Source organism: Triturus cristatus, chromosome 6, assembly GCF_964204655.1.
Source record: "Triturus cristatus chromosome 6, aTriCri1.1, whole genome shotgun sequence".
NCBI classification, from domain to species: Eukaryota; Metazoa; Chordata; class Amphibia; order Caudata; family Salamandridae; genus Triturus; species Triturus cristatus.
In genome coordinates, this window is record NC_140589.1 from 1079683533 (window position 1) to 1079699315 (window position 15783).

The 15783-nt window shown below is 43.2% G+C and overlaps 1 protein-coding gene across 1 annotated transcript; it reads right to left on the bottom strand.

Annotated features, from left to right (window-relative positions):
* Nucleotides 1–1370: 1370 nt before the first annotated feature.
* On the bottom strand, nucleotides 1371–14344 carry ACTA1 (actin alpha 1, skeletal muscle). Its single transcript, XM_085611953.1, has 7 exons — nucleotides 14277–14344; nucleotides 8781–8931; nucleotides 6811–7135; nucleotides 4388–4549; nucleotides 3647–3838; nucleotides 3354–3535; nucleotides 1371–1676 (listed from the first exon to the last, which is right to left on the bottom strand). Exons 2-7 carry the CDS (start codon nucleotides 8907–8909, stop codon nucleotides 1533–1535), a joined length of 1134 nt encoding a protein of 377 aa, XP_085468079.1. The 5' UTR covers nucleotides 8910–8931; nucleotides 14277–14344; the 3' UTR covers nucleotides 1371–1532.
* Between the last annotated feature and the right edge of the window lie 1439 nt (nucleotides 14345–15783).

Sequence of the window (15783 nt, forward strand, 5' to 3'; positions counted from 1 at the left end):
TTTGCAAGGTGGGGGGAAACTGCATCGATTTCAGCTTCCTGCAGGTAATGTTTGTTTAAATATCATGTAAATAACAGTAAAAACCCACCCATCAGACCATAAGACAGGCCCACAACAGCCAAACCACATCCTGACCTGTCAGACCAGGCCATCAGGTATTGTCAGATTGCCAGTCCGACCCTATATATAGTGTTAGTCAGATATTTGGGTGCGAAAAGAAAGAAAGTTTGAACCCCCTTTGAAATGTGTAGTAGGGCAATCGGTGTTCATTTCAATTTAGGAAAATGCTAGAATTCATAATAAACAGGCACTTCTAGGAACAGAATCATGTATGTCTTTTCTAAACATGGAGCGCTGGTAGGGGGCCATATGGTGGCACTGTGAGCTAACTGGTCTCTAGGACAACATATCCTGAGGGGGTGCATAGAATCAGTCTGGCACTATTCCAATAGTTATGCTGTCCACCAACGTACAGTTCCTACTGTGAGGTGGAAACTACATGACACCGTGGGATACTGAAAACCCTGAAGTAGCTGTTGCTGGCATTTGGCGTGTTTGCAATGGAATCAAAATCGATACGGTTGTCAATGCAGGGACTGTTGATTAAGTTAGAGGCAATAGATGAACGGAGTGTGAATGCGAGAAGGGTTCTGAGACTTTGGAATAAACAATTGTTGTGGAACAGAGAGGTGAAAGACCAGATGGGTTTATGGATTTTGACGAGGATGCCACAGTATATATGTCTGTATGTCCCTTTGGAATATATTTTAAGTGTGCATAGCAGACCAGTGTTAGTTTGTCAAGAAGTCCTGCTCGTCCCAGTAGCGTACCTTGGGCCCTAATACAAGCAAGAAAACTGGGCTTCTCATCCCCTGGTTTGGTTATTAGGGTGAAGTGGACCCTTCAGAACCCTGAGCCCCATTGCCACTGCACCTGCTACACTATTGATAACTACCCCGTTGACTCATCCAATCATATTTTGGACTTGACTGAGACCTGAAAGAATCGTGATCACCGAGTATGGCTGTCTAATATGCCGGAACATGCATTGTGAATGTTGTGCATGATTCCACTGGGAGGCATTGGAGGTTATGGAAATGAATGTGGATGCCTTCTGGGCATTCTCCCTAATGTGCTGTTGTAATCAGAACAGGCACTTTTCTCTGTACGCATGGTTTTCAGTGGCCCTCACAAGTAAAAGTACATTACCACATTGGGATAGGGTGGGAAATGTTGCACCCTACCTGTGCCATCCAATCTGTGCATTGCAAGTTGTACCCAGTCATTGTACCCCAAATGTTGAGTAGTCAAGCAGCAACATTCAATCATGTACATGATTTTGTTTTAGAAATGACAACAAAACGACGTGAAATAATTTAACATTTTATGTACACTTTTACATACACTTTGAGTCAACATCGTGATGGCAGCAAGAGTTTCGAAATTTGTTACAAAAGAGACTGGTTATGGGGCTGTTGAACTTTATTGCATCTCCATTCCGAAGGTGGGCCTTGGTGGGGGCAGAAGCACGTTTAGAAGCACTTTCGGTGGACAATGGAGGGTCCTGCCTCGTCGTACTCCTGCTTGGTGATCCACATCTGTTGGAAGGTGGACAGGGAGGCCAGGATGGAACCACCGATCCAGACAGAGTACTTGCGCTCAGGGGGAGCAATGATCTGTGAAAGAAACCCGGCAAACCTTAAGGACAACTCAAAACTAAAGCAGCGGTATACTGGCAAAGCTCTGCTTCCAGACAATCATCATCTCTCCCACCGTGCTTAACAAGGCAAAGTAAGGACAACGGATGAAAAGGTCTTGTTAAAATGAAATAACATAACACAAACTCTGGGGTGGTAAACGTACACAGATATCCGCACCTTGACTTCTTACTTCATAACCAGGGTCGGACTAGGACAAAAACATACTCTGTCCCCAAAATAAAAGCTGCTCTCTTTGCAAATCAGATAGCTAAAAAAGTGGCCCATGTTTCCAAATTGGGGCAATTTTGAGCTTCCAAAGACACGGTGAATAAGTGTTTTGTAAGGGAGGGGAGACTGCGTCGATTTCAGCTTCCCTCAGGTAATGTTTGTTTAAATATCATGTAAATAACAGTAAAAAACGGCCAATCAGACCATAAGACAGGCCCACAACAGCCACACCACATCCCGACCTGTCAGACCAGCCCATCTGGTACTGCCTGATTGCCCTGTGGGCCAGTCCTACCCTATTTATAGCATTAAACAGAATGATATTTGGGTCGTGAAAAGGAAGATTGTTCGAACCCCCTTTAAAATATGTAGTAGGGCAATAGGTGTTAATTTGAATTTAGAAAAAAGATCCAATTTATAAAAAACGGACACTTCTAGGTACAGAATAATTAATGTCTTTTCTAAACATGGAGCGCTGGTAGGGGTATTGGACCCAGACGGAAGGACACTTGTATCTGGTTTTCTTGTTCTCCTGAGGAATAATTTGTCGAATCAAAAGCATCAATTAAATATAATTATGGTGTATTTTCATATAGCCTCAGTATATATGTGCATTTATTTTTCTATACTTTGTACACTATAATCTGGGCCACTGAAATTAAGGGATTTTGCGGCCGGTGCGATTTTCGCATGAACATAGATTTGCCTCATTTCAACATAATCCATCGTCTTCCACATAATCTGCACATTAACATAAAAAAAAACATGTGGCTTCTACCTCGAACGGTTCAAACGTTACTAAAAATGTGGTGATGGGTGTTACAGCTCACTGAAAGGCCCTCTGCAAAGCTGGACTGGTCACCTTTCTGTTGCTTATTGCTATATTTGGGTGTTAAACTGGTACCAAAGAGGTGCAACCAATGCCCAGGCGGCGTTAATAAGTGTAGAATTGCCAACATAAAGCTGTAATACTGTTCTAAAATGTGCTGCGTTATGCAGCATAATTTGACTTTTCTTGCTGCATAATTTACTCAACCCTGCTGCATAATTTGGCCCTCTCCTTCCGCAATATTGCAGAGGCCCGGACTAAAACGTGCAGTACCAGAGGTCTCAAGTTCCCACATGCTTGGTATGCTTACTAGAACAAATTCTGTTTTTTCTTTCCATCCTGGTGCTCATAATTTTGCAGTCTTTATTATAAAACCCATGTTTTTACTATTTGAAATAGCCAAGCAAATACTTGGTGTGCTTTTCACCTCTGATGAAGAAAGCCTTGAGATCTGTGATCTATCCATAGATTTCTACATAACTACTGCTTAACCTGTCCACACCAGTCTTAATTATAGAATCTATAGCTTTCCCTATGTACTGGTATTGGTTCTTCAGTGTGGTAGTCTCACGAAAGGCCCCCAGTCTAAAGCCTACCTTGATCTTCATGGTGCTGGGTGCCAGGGCAGTGATCTCCTTCTGCATGCGGTCAGCAATACCGGGATACATGGTGGTGCCTCCGGACATGACGTTGTTGGCGTACAGGTCCTTCCTGATGTCGATGTCGCACTTCATGATGCTGTTGTAGGTTGTCTCATGGATGCCGGCGGACTCCATACCTGGCAGGGACACACAGGACAAATCAACGCATTGCCTTGGGAAGTGACTGAAAGGGTTTGAAGGAGGGTCTCAAAGATGTACGCATTTCTCTGCGGTTACTCATGATTTACCAATGAAGGAGGGCTGGAAGAGGGTTTCGGGGCAGCGGAAACGCTCGTTGCCAATGGTGATGACCTGCCCGTCAGGCAGCTCATAGCTCTTCTCCAGGGAGGAGGAAGAAGCAGCGGTCGCCATCTCATTCTCAAAGTCCAGAGCCACATAGCACAGCTTCTCCTTGATGTCACGGACAATCTCACGCTCAGCTGAGTGAGAGAGAACGAACCAAGGATCAGAGGACGTTACACGACAGAGAGAACCCATACATCATAAACTGCATCGATATATCCCTAGTCACTCTGAATGCTTAATCTTAAAGTCACGAGCGGCACTTCCTGTTCAGCGGCACCGCCTGTCACCCCAGCGGGCTCCAGCACCTCACACGACATTTGGGAATACGCAAGAGAGATATTTAGCAGCGCAGAGGAGATATTGTGCTTCATTGCGAATGCCTTTGGAATTACTGATTTTAGAAAAGAGAAAGTGTAACGTGTTTACAAATACGAACATAAAATGTGACTATAAGACTCTCTCTCCCTGGTTAGAAAAGGCATGCTATGAGATAGCTTTCATCACAGGCATCTTTCTTCACACAGAAAAATATATTTTACATTATTGCCGCCTATAGCTTAGTTGATGCACTATAATGCTCAGTCTGTATAGAAATGCATGGCTGTAGCGCGAGGAAGGGGCCAGGGCCGCAGCTTTTCCCGCAGGTCAGCTGAATGCAGGCGGCCTTCGGACTGAACTCCTACCTGTGGTAACAAAAGAGTAGCCACGCTCCGTTAGGATCTTCATCAGGTAATCAGTCAGGTCACGGCCAGCCAGGTCCAGGCGCATGATGGCGTGGGGCAGGGCGTAGCCTTCATAGATTGGGACATTGTGAGTGACACCATCTCCGGAGTCCAGCACAATACCTGCAACGAGACCACTCAACGGTCAGTACTCAACCTTGGAATCCAACATCACCACTTCCTCATTTGTCATATTACTTCTAGATGGCAACGCTTAAGCAAAGCCATATTTATCAATGTATACCAAGGCATCACAACAGGAGATAAGATGGATCTCTATTTGTGTTATAGTTTAGCAAAATAAAAACTTGAGGCAACTAATTTTCTACGAAAATGCAAATTCCTGCGTTTCCCACAGATTTTACGCACTATGGAACTGTTGCATAAAGTTTGGATATTTTAAAAAGGTCATGCAAATTTAGGGCAATTGAGAAACTTTCTGTCAGAGAAGTATCAGAAAGGAAGGAGTAAGAGACGACACCACCACATCTGCTTTCACTTTAGGCAAGGAACACTGTTGCCCTTAACTGAGGCACTGATTTAGGGACATATTTGCAATGAGTTAGCACCACCACTGCGTATTTTTTTATTGACACAGTGGCAGTGCAATCAGTGCTCCACACTGCTCCACATTTACAAAGTGGCGTATGAGCCCAATGTGTCAGTTTGTACAGGCCTGCGCCACATTATACCTGCAGCAGGTAAAATGTATGCAGGGAAGGCGTTCCCACGTTGAAGAATGCACAAAAGTGAATTTTTCAAAGTGACATGTGTGTGCGCCACATGTGCACACCTTCCTTTTGGGGGGGGGGTGCCTCAGGGTGCCTTAGGCCCCCTGGCACCCTTGTAATTGCATTCGCAAGTTGCAATTACCAATTTGGTAATCGCAAATTGCGAATGCATTCCCATTCATTCCAATGGGCCAATAGGTCTATAGGAATGAATGGAGTGACATTACCTAATAGTGATTCGAAATTGGCAAATCGCTATTAGGTAATGTGGGGGAAATCGCAATTTATTTTGCGATTCCTACATGCATAAGGAATAGCCATTCCTTAAAAATCGCTATTTAGGAATTGCAATTCCTTATGTTGATGCATGTGCCCCTAAACCAGCAGTTTTTAACCTGTGGTCCATGAACCCTTCGGGGGTCCATCACACATACTTAGGGGGTAATAACTGTTTAGAAAATAAAAAAATATTAGCAGATTTGAAAAATATATGTACATCGCTTCGACGCCTCGTCAGGGGTAGTAAGTGCTATATAAATGCAATTACAATACAATATAGATAAGATTTTTTTATTTAAAAACGTTCGGTAAATGTGAAGTCATTTGAATCTGGAGTGTAAAAACTAGGTTGCCATCCTAATCTTAACTTTTGGGAATAGACAAGCATAGCAATCAGTAGCATAAACGATTGGTAGCCTCAATTGAAGCATTAGGATGCGCTGACAAAAAGAGTGGATACATTAAAGGCAAAAAACGCAAAGCGATATGCTAGAGCCTAACATGTCATTTTATCATTTAGAAATAAAACCACATTTTGATAAGCTCCAACCTTCCTATTAATATTAAAATGTTGATTTTTTGTATTTTTTGTTTGTGAAAGAAAATATTTAGAAATGTGTGCATTTGTATGATGTTCAAAACATAGAGATTGCTTAGGCTATGGTTCCTAACTTTCAATAATGAATTAATGGGGCCCCAGAGAAGTCAAAAGGTTAGGAACAGCTGCACTAAAGACTTTGAGAATGTGATCATTTAAGAACAACTGCATCAGCTGAGCAATGGAGGCATCACCTGGTGATGCCATGTTGGCAGAATGCACATTTCTTATTGGAAAATTATGTAACCATGTTTTCAGTGCATGATAACCCTGCACAACTACAGAAAATATACTTGCGATGTTTGTGGGTACTACTTCTCAGAAAGAGTGGTCCTAATTATAAGAAGCGAGCAAAGGAATAAGGAAGGTTTTGATAATAGGCAGCGAGGAATGGTCCTGCTAACAGGGTGTGAGAGACAAAGTGAAACATGGTTTCGATAACAGGAAATGAAAAATGGAAGTGAGGAAATGTAGAATGCTCCTGATAACAGGAAGCGAGGAAATAAAGTGAGCAACTGGTCCTGATAGCAGATAGCAAGGAGTGGTCTTGGTAATAGAAAGTGAAGACTGGAAGTGCGGAAGTCAGAAGTGTTCCAGATAACAGGAAGTGAGAGAGGAGGTGAAGAATGGTTTTCTTAACGTGAAATGAGAAATGTAAGTGAGGAGGCTAGGAATGGCTATGTCAGGAAGTGAAGAATGGCCCTTATAACAGGGAGTGAGGAATTGATATTAGGAATGATCCTGATGAGAAAAAGAGAGCGGAATGAAAGTCTTACCGGTGGTACGGCCAGATGCATAGAGAGAAAGTACAGCTTGGATGGCCACATACATGGCAGGGACATTAAAGGTCTCAAACATGATCTGTGTCATCTTCTCACGATTGGCTTTGGGGTTGAGTGGGGCCTCAGTGAGCAAGGTGGGGTGCTCCTCTGGGGCCACACGGAGCTCATTGTAGAAGGTGTGGTGCCAGATCTTCTCCATATCGTCCCAGTTGGTAATGATGCCGTGTTCAATGGGATACTTCAGGGTCAGGATACCCCTCTTGCTCTGAGCTTCATCCCCAACGTAGGAGTCCTTCTGCCCCATACCCACCATGACGCCCTGTGGAATACATATGCATAAAAAACAGGACCTTTAACCATCTCTGCTTCCACTAACAAAACATCAAAATAAGCAGAATATATCTTGAACTTATTGGCTGATCCAGTTCATACGACTCTAATGCTCAGACTGTCTATCCAGGGGTGTAATAAGTCTCCATGTAGTAAACACAATGTAGCTTAACCAATTTTTGAATGCAGCTTTCATGTGGAGAAAGCACTTCTCTACTACCACCAGGAAATCCTGGGGCGATTCGTTCCTTTCCCATTCCAAATGGGAGTTACCCCACTACTTGGTCAGAGTAAATCTCTGACCATTTCTAGGCTGGGAAGGAAACCAAGGGGGTTTGGTAATGCCTGCAAACATATGTGTTTGTGCCTGGGCATCCCCAAACTGTCAAGGCAAGCCATGCCTTGGAATGCCTAGTTCCCATTCCTTTAGTGGGATTTATGTATTACGTATGCAGATTCCTCCACATTTATCACAGAGAAATCCACACTCGTAAATGCACATATGACTTCAGGAACCCCTTTGCGAATTCCTTGTAGGCATAAAAAAGTAAATTTTGTAAACTCATGTTTGCGACCGTGTTTTCCTTTGCGAATCAGGCCTTAAACTATGTACAAGTTCCTACGTGAAATGGATGGGAAATTGAGTGTAAGTTAAGATATAACAATAGTTGTGTGTATGAATGTTTTTGCCTGAGTTAATAGAGTAAATATGTGTGTCTGTCTTTCTGTGTTGAAATAAAAGTAGAAAAGGTATTAGTATCACTTAGCTATTGCGCATGAATAATGAAGGAATTATTCCCTGTTAGATTTGCATTCAGTTTTGCACGTCATTATGTATATATAGTGAAAGAAAACCACAATTGAAGTTCTCTTCATTGTTCCATACATGTGTTTGTGTACAGAGGTGAAAGAAAAATTATGTTTAGGCTCATGTTATGTCTTGCACATTGCTCACTCCTAGGAGCGAAAGAAAAAAATATTACTGTCTCCACTTAGCCTCAAGTATAAGTACATGATGTCACCAATTTAAAAGTAATTTTCTCTAAAACCCCTAAACCGGTTTCCGACATTTTTCAAACATGCACTAATACGGAACATAATATCTCTACATGTAAAAAAAAAATGACATGTAAAAAAAACTGACATGCAGAGAAATGGATTACAAAATGAGAACATCTCAATCTTGAATGCAAAAACAAACATTCTGTGCAATCAGTTGTCCATTATTGGCAGAACATGGCAAAGAATAGGCGCTAGAGCCGATTTTCCTTTAGACAAGACAATTAATCGAAATTATTGTTCAATTATTCTTATTACAGACAAATGCTGTACATTATCCAGCTAACTTCTTTGGCTAAGCAGTTTGCAGTCCGAAAATGGCATGTCTTTTATGGAATGCTAATTTAATTAATGTATACATAACAATTAGATTGTTTATTATGGTGCCACACAACCCCAGGGCTCTGATGACATTTACAAACTATTCAGCACTGCCTATCATTGTTATGTCACCGGAACCCAATAATGGCATTATAGGGCCATAATACAATATTGATATTATGCACCGTCTGTCTATAAATCACACACAAATGTGAGCAGGAACATGCTATTCGTAGGGGCTTGTGGCTCCTTACCTGGTGGCGGGGGCGTCCAACAATGGATGGGAACACTGCTCTTGGGGCGTCATCCCCAGCAAACCCAGCTTTCACAAGACCGGAGCCGTTGTCACACACAAGTGCGGTTGTCTCTTCGTCGTCACACATGATGATACCTGTCTTTCAGAGGCTGAGCCAAAAAAACACAAGAGCACACAGATAGTGAGAAGGGTTACAACAGAGCCTGATATGCCTTCTAAACCAGAGGAGAAACTTCCTCCTGACACATGCTATCCTTCTAACCTCGTGCCTGTGTTTAGATCAAACTCTGTCACCCTTCCTATTTTAAAATTGGTGCCACTGTTTCTTGGAAAGGGTTGCTGAACAAACAAAACCTCAACAGAAATGGCTCTTTTACAGTTATCATCTAGCCTCTCGACCACTGCAGTAAATACATTCACCTTTTCCTGTATCCATATATTAGCGGATTTTACCTCAGAATGATATCTCAGACACTAAGGGCCTCATTACGATGGCGTCGGACAAGCGTCTGACCACAATCGTATCAGGATGGGGCCCGCCTGACATGTAGTCGGTGGCTGCATCCGCCTTATTACGATGCGACTGACTTCGGTCTTAACATACCTTTTTCAATTGCGGCATGTGCTGCAGCCCAGAGAAGGGCCGCAGCACCAGCCACAATTGAAAAAGGCATGTTTTCAAACATCCATGCATCGTGTGTCAGGCACCATGTGGTGCCTGGCACACCGTGTATGGAAGTTTGGGGGGGCACCACATGTGCCCCCCTGGGCTCATAGCAGAGGCCCACAGGGGCTCATAGCAGAGGCCCACAGGGGCTCATCTATAGGCCCCTAAAGTCATTCTGTCTGCCTTTACATGGCAGTGGGACCACCATGTAAAGGCAGAGGGAAAAAGGACATTGTAATCCTGTCATTGTATGGATTACGCATGTCGGAAGCATTGGTTGGTCTTCCGACCGCTGTGCTGCGACCAACTGCATCATTATGTGGCAGTCAGACCGCAGCCTTAGATGTCGGGCAGACCGCGACCGACGGCCTATTGGTGGCGATCCGCCAGACATCATAATCGGACCCAAAATATTAAACTTTTCACCGGGAAAAGCCAACCCAACAATGATTCCGAACAAATCCTCACAATAATGTTCCAATTTATGTGAATTGGGGCTCTAAATAGTATGTTACAAGCCAACAGCAGACATTTTTCAAGATGTTCAACATTCCCAGATGCATTTCCCCTGGACTTATCAGTAACATTCAGTTAACATGCTTTGACTCCACTGGAACTTCAGAAAAGCTGCTTTGTGATCGGTGAACATCTGATAGATGTCTGTTGAGCATGTCTTTTGATCATGTCTGATAAACAGGACTGTTGAGAATGTGTGATTGCTCTATGTTGAGCATGCCTGATTAAAGTCTGTTGAGCATGTCTGTAGAAGATGTGTGATTGATGTCTGTTGAACATGTCTGTTGGATGTCTGCTGAACATGTCTGATGACTGTTGAGGATTTGTGATTGATGTCAGAACAAGTCTGAGGACTGACTGTTGAGCATGTGTGATCACTGTCTGTTGAACATGTCTTATACATATCTATTAATCATATTTGATGGATCTCTGTCATACATGTGTGATCCATAACTGTTGAGCATGTCTGGTTGAAGTCGGTTGAGCATGTGTGATTGAGGTTTGTGGAGCATGTCTGATGAGTATCCATATATGAAGGACAAGGTCATAATTAAAATGGCACTTCCTTCAGATCATGAAATTATTCTGAGCTTTTGCTGGGAATCGTGATTATTTGTGCACCTGCTTACTTTTGGGTAAAAAGGCTCGATATAGGCCTGGGCGTGAAGGAGCGTCTTTCTGTTGTGCATAGACGTTCAGGAGCTTGGAGATTTTATTTCTCTAATAGACATTACATAGAAGTTAGCAAAGCAAAACATCCGGAGTTACAAATGGGATTATATCCTAAAAATACGAGATAATAAACGAATATAGTTTTGTGACAAAGGTGTCCCTTCATTAACATAATACAATCGGGTGGGACTCTGTCCTGTAAAATAACTTACTTAACATATCTATGCTTTCTTTCACTCACATGTTCTTTGCTTTCCACGCCCAAATCACCAATTATGCAATAAAAACGGTTTCCTTCTGCCTTCCTTTCGTTAGTGAGATGGATTTTTTAAAAACATGTAGGCACTCTAAGATTTATCAGACAACCTGATCGTTGCATGCATATTGAAATCACCATGGTATAAGAGATGTTCGTGTGTGAATAATAAGCATATGTTTCCTTCTATTTTTCTTGTCTTTGGATTTCTCCTATTTTTATAAGTTTTAATTTTATTGAGATCGGCGTTAGTATAAGCATTTAATTAACTATGCGTAATTACTAAACTGTTCCAATTGCATTCTTCCTGCCTTGCTTGTGGCCATGTGATTTGCTATTTAGTCTTCAATCTTGTCCTTCCCATTCACGTATTAATAATGTGAACATAGCTGTCCCTCAAAGATACAAGAATTAAGTCTGAGGTAATGAAAGCAGTTACTGGACGAGAGTATTCGGAATTAAGAGATTTGAAGAAGTTCATGGTATTAATCACAGGACTCGAGTCGAGGGGTAGAACTCGGTAGACGCCGTCTCGCCACTATTTTCAGAGGGTAGACGCTGTCTACCGTGCTGCGAAGCTGGCCACTTTCAGTTGAGTGTCACTTCACAAAAATGTTTTTGACTTTGTTTAATCCTTGTACACAAGAGATATGCATCAACTGTAAGAATGTCAGATGTGTTGGTCGCCCTAGTATTTATACAAATAGTAATTCAAATACCACTATTTTGTTTTATTTATTTTAAAGTGCTTTAGCACTACAGTAGTGCTAGAGCACTATAAAATAAATATAACAAAATAATGGTATTTAAATTGTTATTTCTGTACGTGTGATGTAAAGTGCTCCAACACCCTGCATTGGAATGAGTAGTGTCACTACCCATTCCAATGCAGGGTGTCAGAGCAATTTACATCACACGTACACATTATACATTGACAATAAGTCTTATGTGTGTACATCAATATTAAGGATGTGCTACATAAGACAGTGACGGTTACAGGGTGTGGGAACCACATGCTATATTGGAAGCATTACAATTTATAAACTGCAAGTAACAAAAGGATCTCTGTCTTAAAAGCAGTAACCCACTTACCCATTTACATAAAATAAATATGTCATCTGTGTGTTATGAAATGTGCTTTTCAGGAGACATATTAACCCTCTATGTTCTTTGATTCGAAACTAGGACTAGGCAAAACACAAATTTCTCCAGCAAATGCGTTATCCTTCAAAGTTATCTTACCATTATTATTATATCCTGAGATTTACCTGCCACTCAAAGATCTATGCAGCAGGTACTTTAACCCCATAAGATTTTTAAAAATACAGACTTTGCAACCAATTAGGCAGAACAGATTTACTGCGACATTTCTCCTGTTTGCCAATTTCTTTGTGGCAGGGTTTTAATTTTGTTTTTATAAGTTAAGGCCTAGATTTTGCATCTGGGTTGTGTCAATATTTTGGCACAACCCCAATGCAAAATCTAATTGGTTAAATATTGTAATGTGCTCAAATGTACCCATGAAAGGCCTGCTAAACATATGTGAGGTTTTAAGATCTGTTGTCACTTCCTGGTGCCTCTACCTGCGATGCCCCATGCGATTTCATGGGCTGTGATGTCACTTCCTGTGATGTCACAAACAGTGATGTCACACCCATTCTGTCTAACTTTGTGAGCCCCCACACTAGTACTTGAGACCTGAATCATCAAATGTTCCTTTATGAACACTCACACACACTTATGTACATACATACATATTTGTGTGCCTTTATGTATACATCTCTAGTACCTGTCTGTGTGTATGTATGTATATATATATATATATATATATATATATATATATATATATAGAGAGAGAGAGAGAGAGAGGGGGGGGAGAGAGAGAGAGAGAGAGAGAGAGAGAGAGAGAGAGGGAGAGAGAGTGGGAGAGAGCGGGAGAGAGCGGGAGCGAGAGACAGGTAGAACGGAGGCATGAAAAGTGGAGAAATAAAAAAGTGGCGAGAGAAATATGAGAAAGTGTTGAGGGAATGGGGCATCCTTTTAGTCTATCATGTATGACACTAAATAGTATTGTATAAACTACGTCTGTTTCCATAAATCGTAATCATCAATTATTTTAAATACCAAATATTAATATTCAGCGCTTGAATTGGAAATATAGGGGCACATGCATCAACAATGCCATTTGCGATTCCTTATTAGCGAAAAATAAGGAATCGCTAATAAGGAATAGCAAAAGGCTATGCATGTAGGAATCGCTATTCAAATAGCGATTCCTTAACTTTCCTTAATAGCGACTAGCAAATTGCGAGTAGCAATTAAGGAATGCCGTCCCAATCATTCCTATGGGCCTCCAGGCCCATAGGAATGAATTGGAGATTGCATGAGCAAATTGCGAGTACCAGTAGGTTCTCGCAAATTGCTCATGCAATTTCAAGGGTGCGAGGGTGTCAAAATGACACCCTATTGCACCCCTGAAATTGATATGTGCACATATGTTGCACACACACATGCTCTAAGGGCATGTGTGTGCGCAACATGAAACTTTGAAAAATGCACAAAAGTGCATTTTTCAAACTTTTAGCATATTACCATGCAGTTCATCTTCATGGTAATTTGCTCCCCCTATTAGCGAATTCGCTAATTTTTTAACTTTCATACATTGCATTTAAGGAATCTCAATTTGGGATTCCTTAAATGCTATCGCTATTTAAGGAATCGCTATTTAGGGATTCCTTAAATAGCGATTTTTGCTTTTGGGTTGATGGATTGGGTATTTTTAACTCGCTACCGGGAGCTATTAGCGAATCGGTATTTTACAGACTGGATTTTGGCTTGATGCATGAGGCTGATAGAAGTTTGTGTACTGGTACTCACTATACCAGTGAGAATTGCCAGTACTCTCCCATTAAAAGAATTGCAGCCCTACTGAGAAGTGCGGATATTTTTCAGTCGAATTAGAGAAGTGCGTGTACCTTAACATTCAAAGCATTGTCAACATTTCCTTTACACGTGCAGCCTCCTCCTGAATTTTCTAATCCTTATCAGTCACCGGCTGTCAAACTACTATCTCAGTGCAATAAGCTTGTGTTTAACTAAAACTCCTACGGGTGTATGTGACGCACACAAGCAACAGGTCTTCGCTTTGTTAGTTTCTTCTCAGCTGGAATACCAAGAAATAAACCCTGGTGCCTCCTACAACGCGTACGTTTTTTCTAACGTCCCTTCTTTTAAATATGTAAATTATTATGGTTTTTCCCAGTGGCGTGAACCCCAGAAAGTCTTCCAGGTCCTTGGTAAACAACGAACATGCACTCCCCCATCAACCCCCGCTGATCTCTACTCCATTCCTCCTCCGCGGGTCCCGCTGACGCCTGTCTTACCTTAGGCAGCTACTTTCTAGCTCCGGCTGGGCGGTGTAGGGGGCGCGTTGTTGCTAGCTCTCCAGCTCGACCGGGCAGTGCTCCCAGAAGGTCTTTATACAGCCCGGGCACTCCCTCCCCCGCGGCGCACCGGCAAGAATGTCTTCCCTATCTCTCCATATTAGGCCCTGGGCCGGGGGGAGCCCCAGGACTGGCCGCGGGGTGGACGACCTTACAAGGCGCGCCTGGAGCCGGCCCAGGTGAGACAGGACCGGCCGTATAAGGAGCGTCTGAGGGGACCCCCTCCTCCAGTCCGGTGAGGTGAGTTCCCGCGCAGACCACGATGATCCCGCATAGAGAGCGGGGGGAGGGGGGGCGACTGCCAGGTGAGAGCAGCCCAGCCCTCCGGCCGCCGCCCCTACTCCACACGGCCTCCACTTCCCGCTATGGCAGTGTGAGGAGGTCTGAGGGGCTGCCCGCCACGCATACTACATACGCCTCGGAGAGGGAAAGTGATGAGGGAGCAGGCTTTACTACAGCTGGTGTGGGGGTAACAGTCACTATTTGCCGGTGCACCCCTCCGGCCCGACCCTGGAAGTGACTTGCACTTTCCGGCCAGGGTGACTCAGCCTGCGAAGGGTGACCGCCCCTCCCGAGCTCGCCCTGGTCAGCGCGTGCAGAGCGGGCTTTCCAAGTGCGCGTGGAGAGCTCCGCTTCCGCTCCTCGCGCATCTAAACACCGATCTTTGTAGGAGATCAACTTGTTCTGTCCCATGAGTGAGGCACGGTGAGACGAAGGTATCTACCCTAAATGGGGACAGTACATTAACACGCACGCATCTACTTCCTCAATCAGCGCGTAGTAAAACATCACTTTGACTTTCCAGCAGGCAAGTGTGGTGCCTGACACGATCTGTGACTCACTGCTGCTCAGACATTAAATCGAGGAGCCTGTTGCAAACGTCATTAATAGGAGCAACGGCGCCGCACAGGTCATTTATGTTATAATCGGACTTTTATTTCCCGGGGTGGCTGGAGCCTTTTAAACCAGCATTTGAAGACCCCGGGCCGCTGCTGACGCCCCAGTCTCTTTATTGTTGTAGGCACGGTGCAGGGCATGACGAGCAATGAGAAAGAAAGGAGCAAAGATAGATGGAAACAAGTGAATGAAAGAGCGCAGGGAAAGAGGACGACGAAAGAGAGAGGTAGAGATGGAAATAGTGGGGAAGAGAGCAGGGCTGGTTTGAACATTACTGCCACAGACCCCAAACAAAGAAAATTGCCTCTTTGCCTCAGTTTCACTTGTAACTAAAATAGGATTAATTGAGGAGCAAGGGCCCCTAAGGCTTCTGGGGTCCGGTGCCTTTGTACCTGCTGCACTATTGATAGATACTCTCCTGGAAATTGCGGGTTATTTGTCCACGGGGTGCTTTGAAAGAGGGGTGTTTTAATGAATTGTTGACCTGGCACTTATTACGAAAAGTTATTGCAGTCTAGTTGGCGTGGCTGCCCAAATGCACGAGCACCAA

Bases quoted from the DNA above. Each gene is read 5' to 3' on its own strand.
- ACTA1 (XM_085611953.1), bottom strand. From the start codon at position 8,909: ATGTGTGACGACGAAGAGACAACCGCACTTGTGTGTGACAACGGCTCC. The intron at 3,839-4,387 runs GTAGGAGTTCAG...TCTCTCACTCAG, and splicing joins CTACTCTTTTGTTACCACAG to CTGAGCGTGAGATTGTCCGT. The intron at 3,536-3,646 runs GTAAATCATGAG...TGTCCCTGCCAG, and splicing joins CTTCCAGCCCTCCTTCATTG to GTATGGAGTCCGCCGGCATC.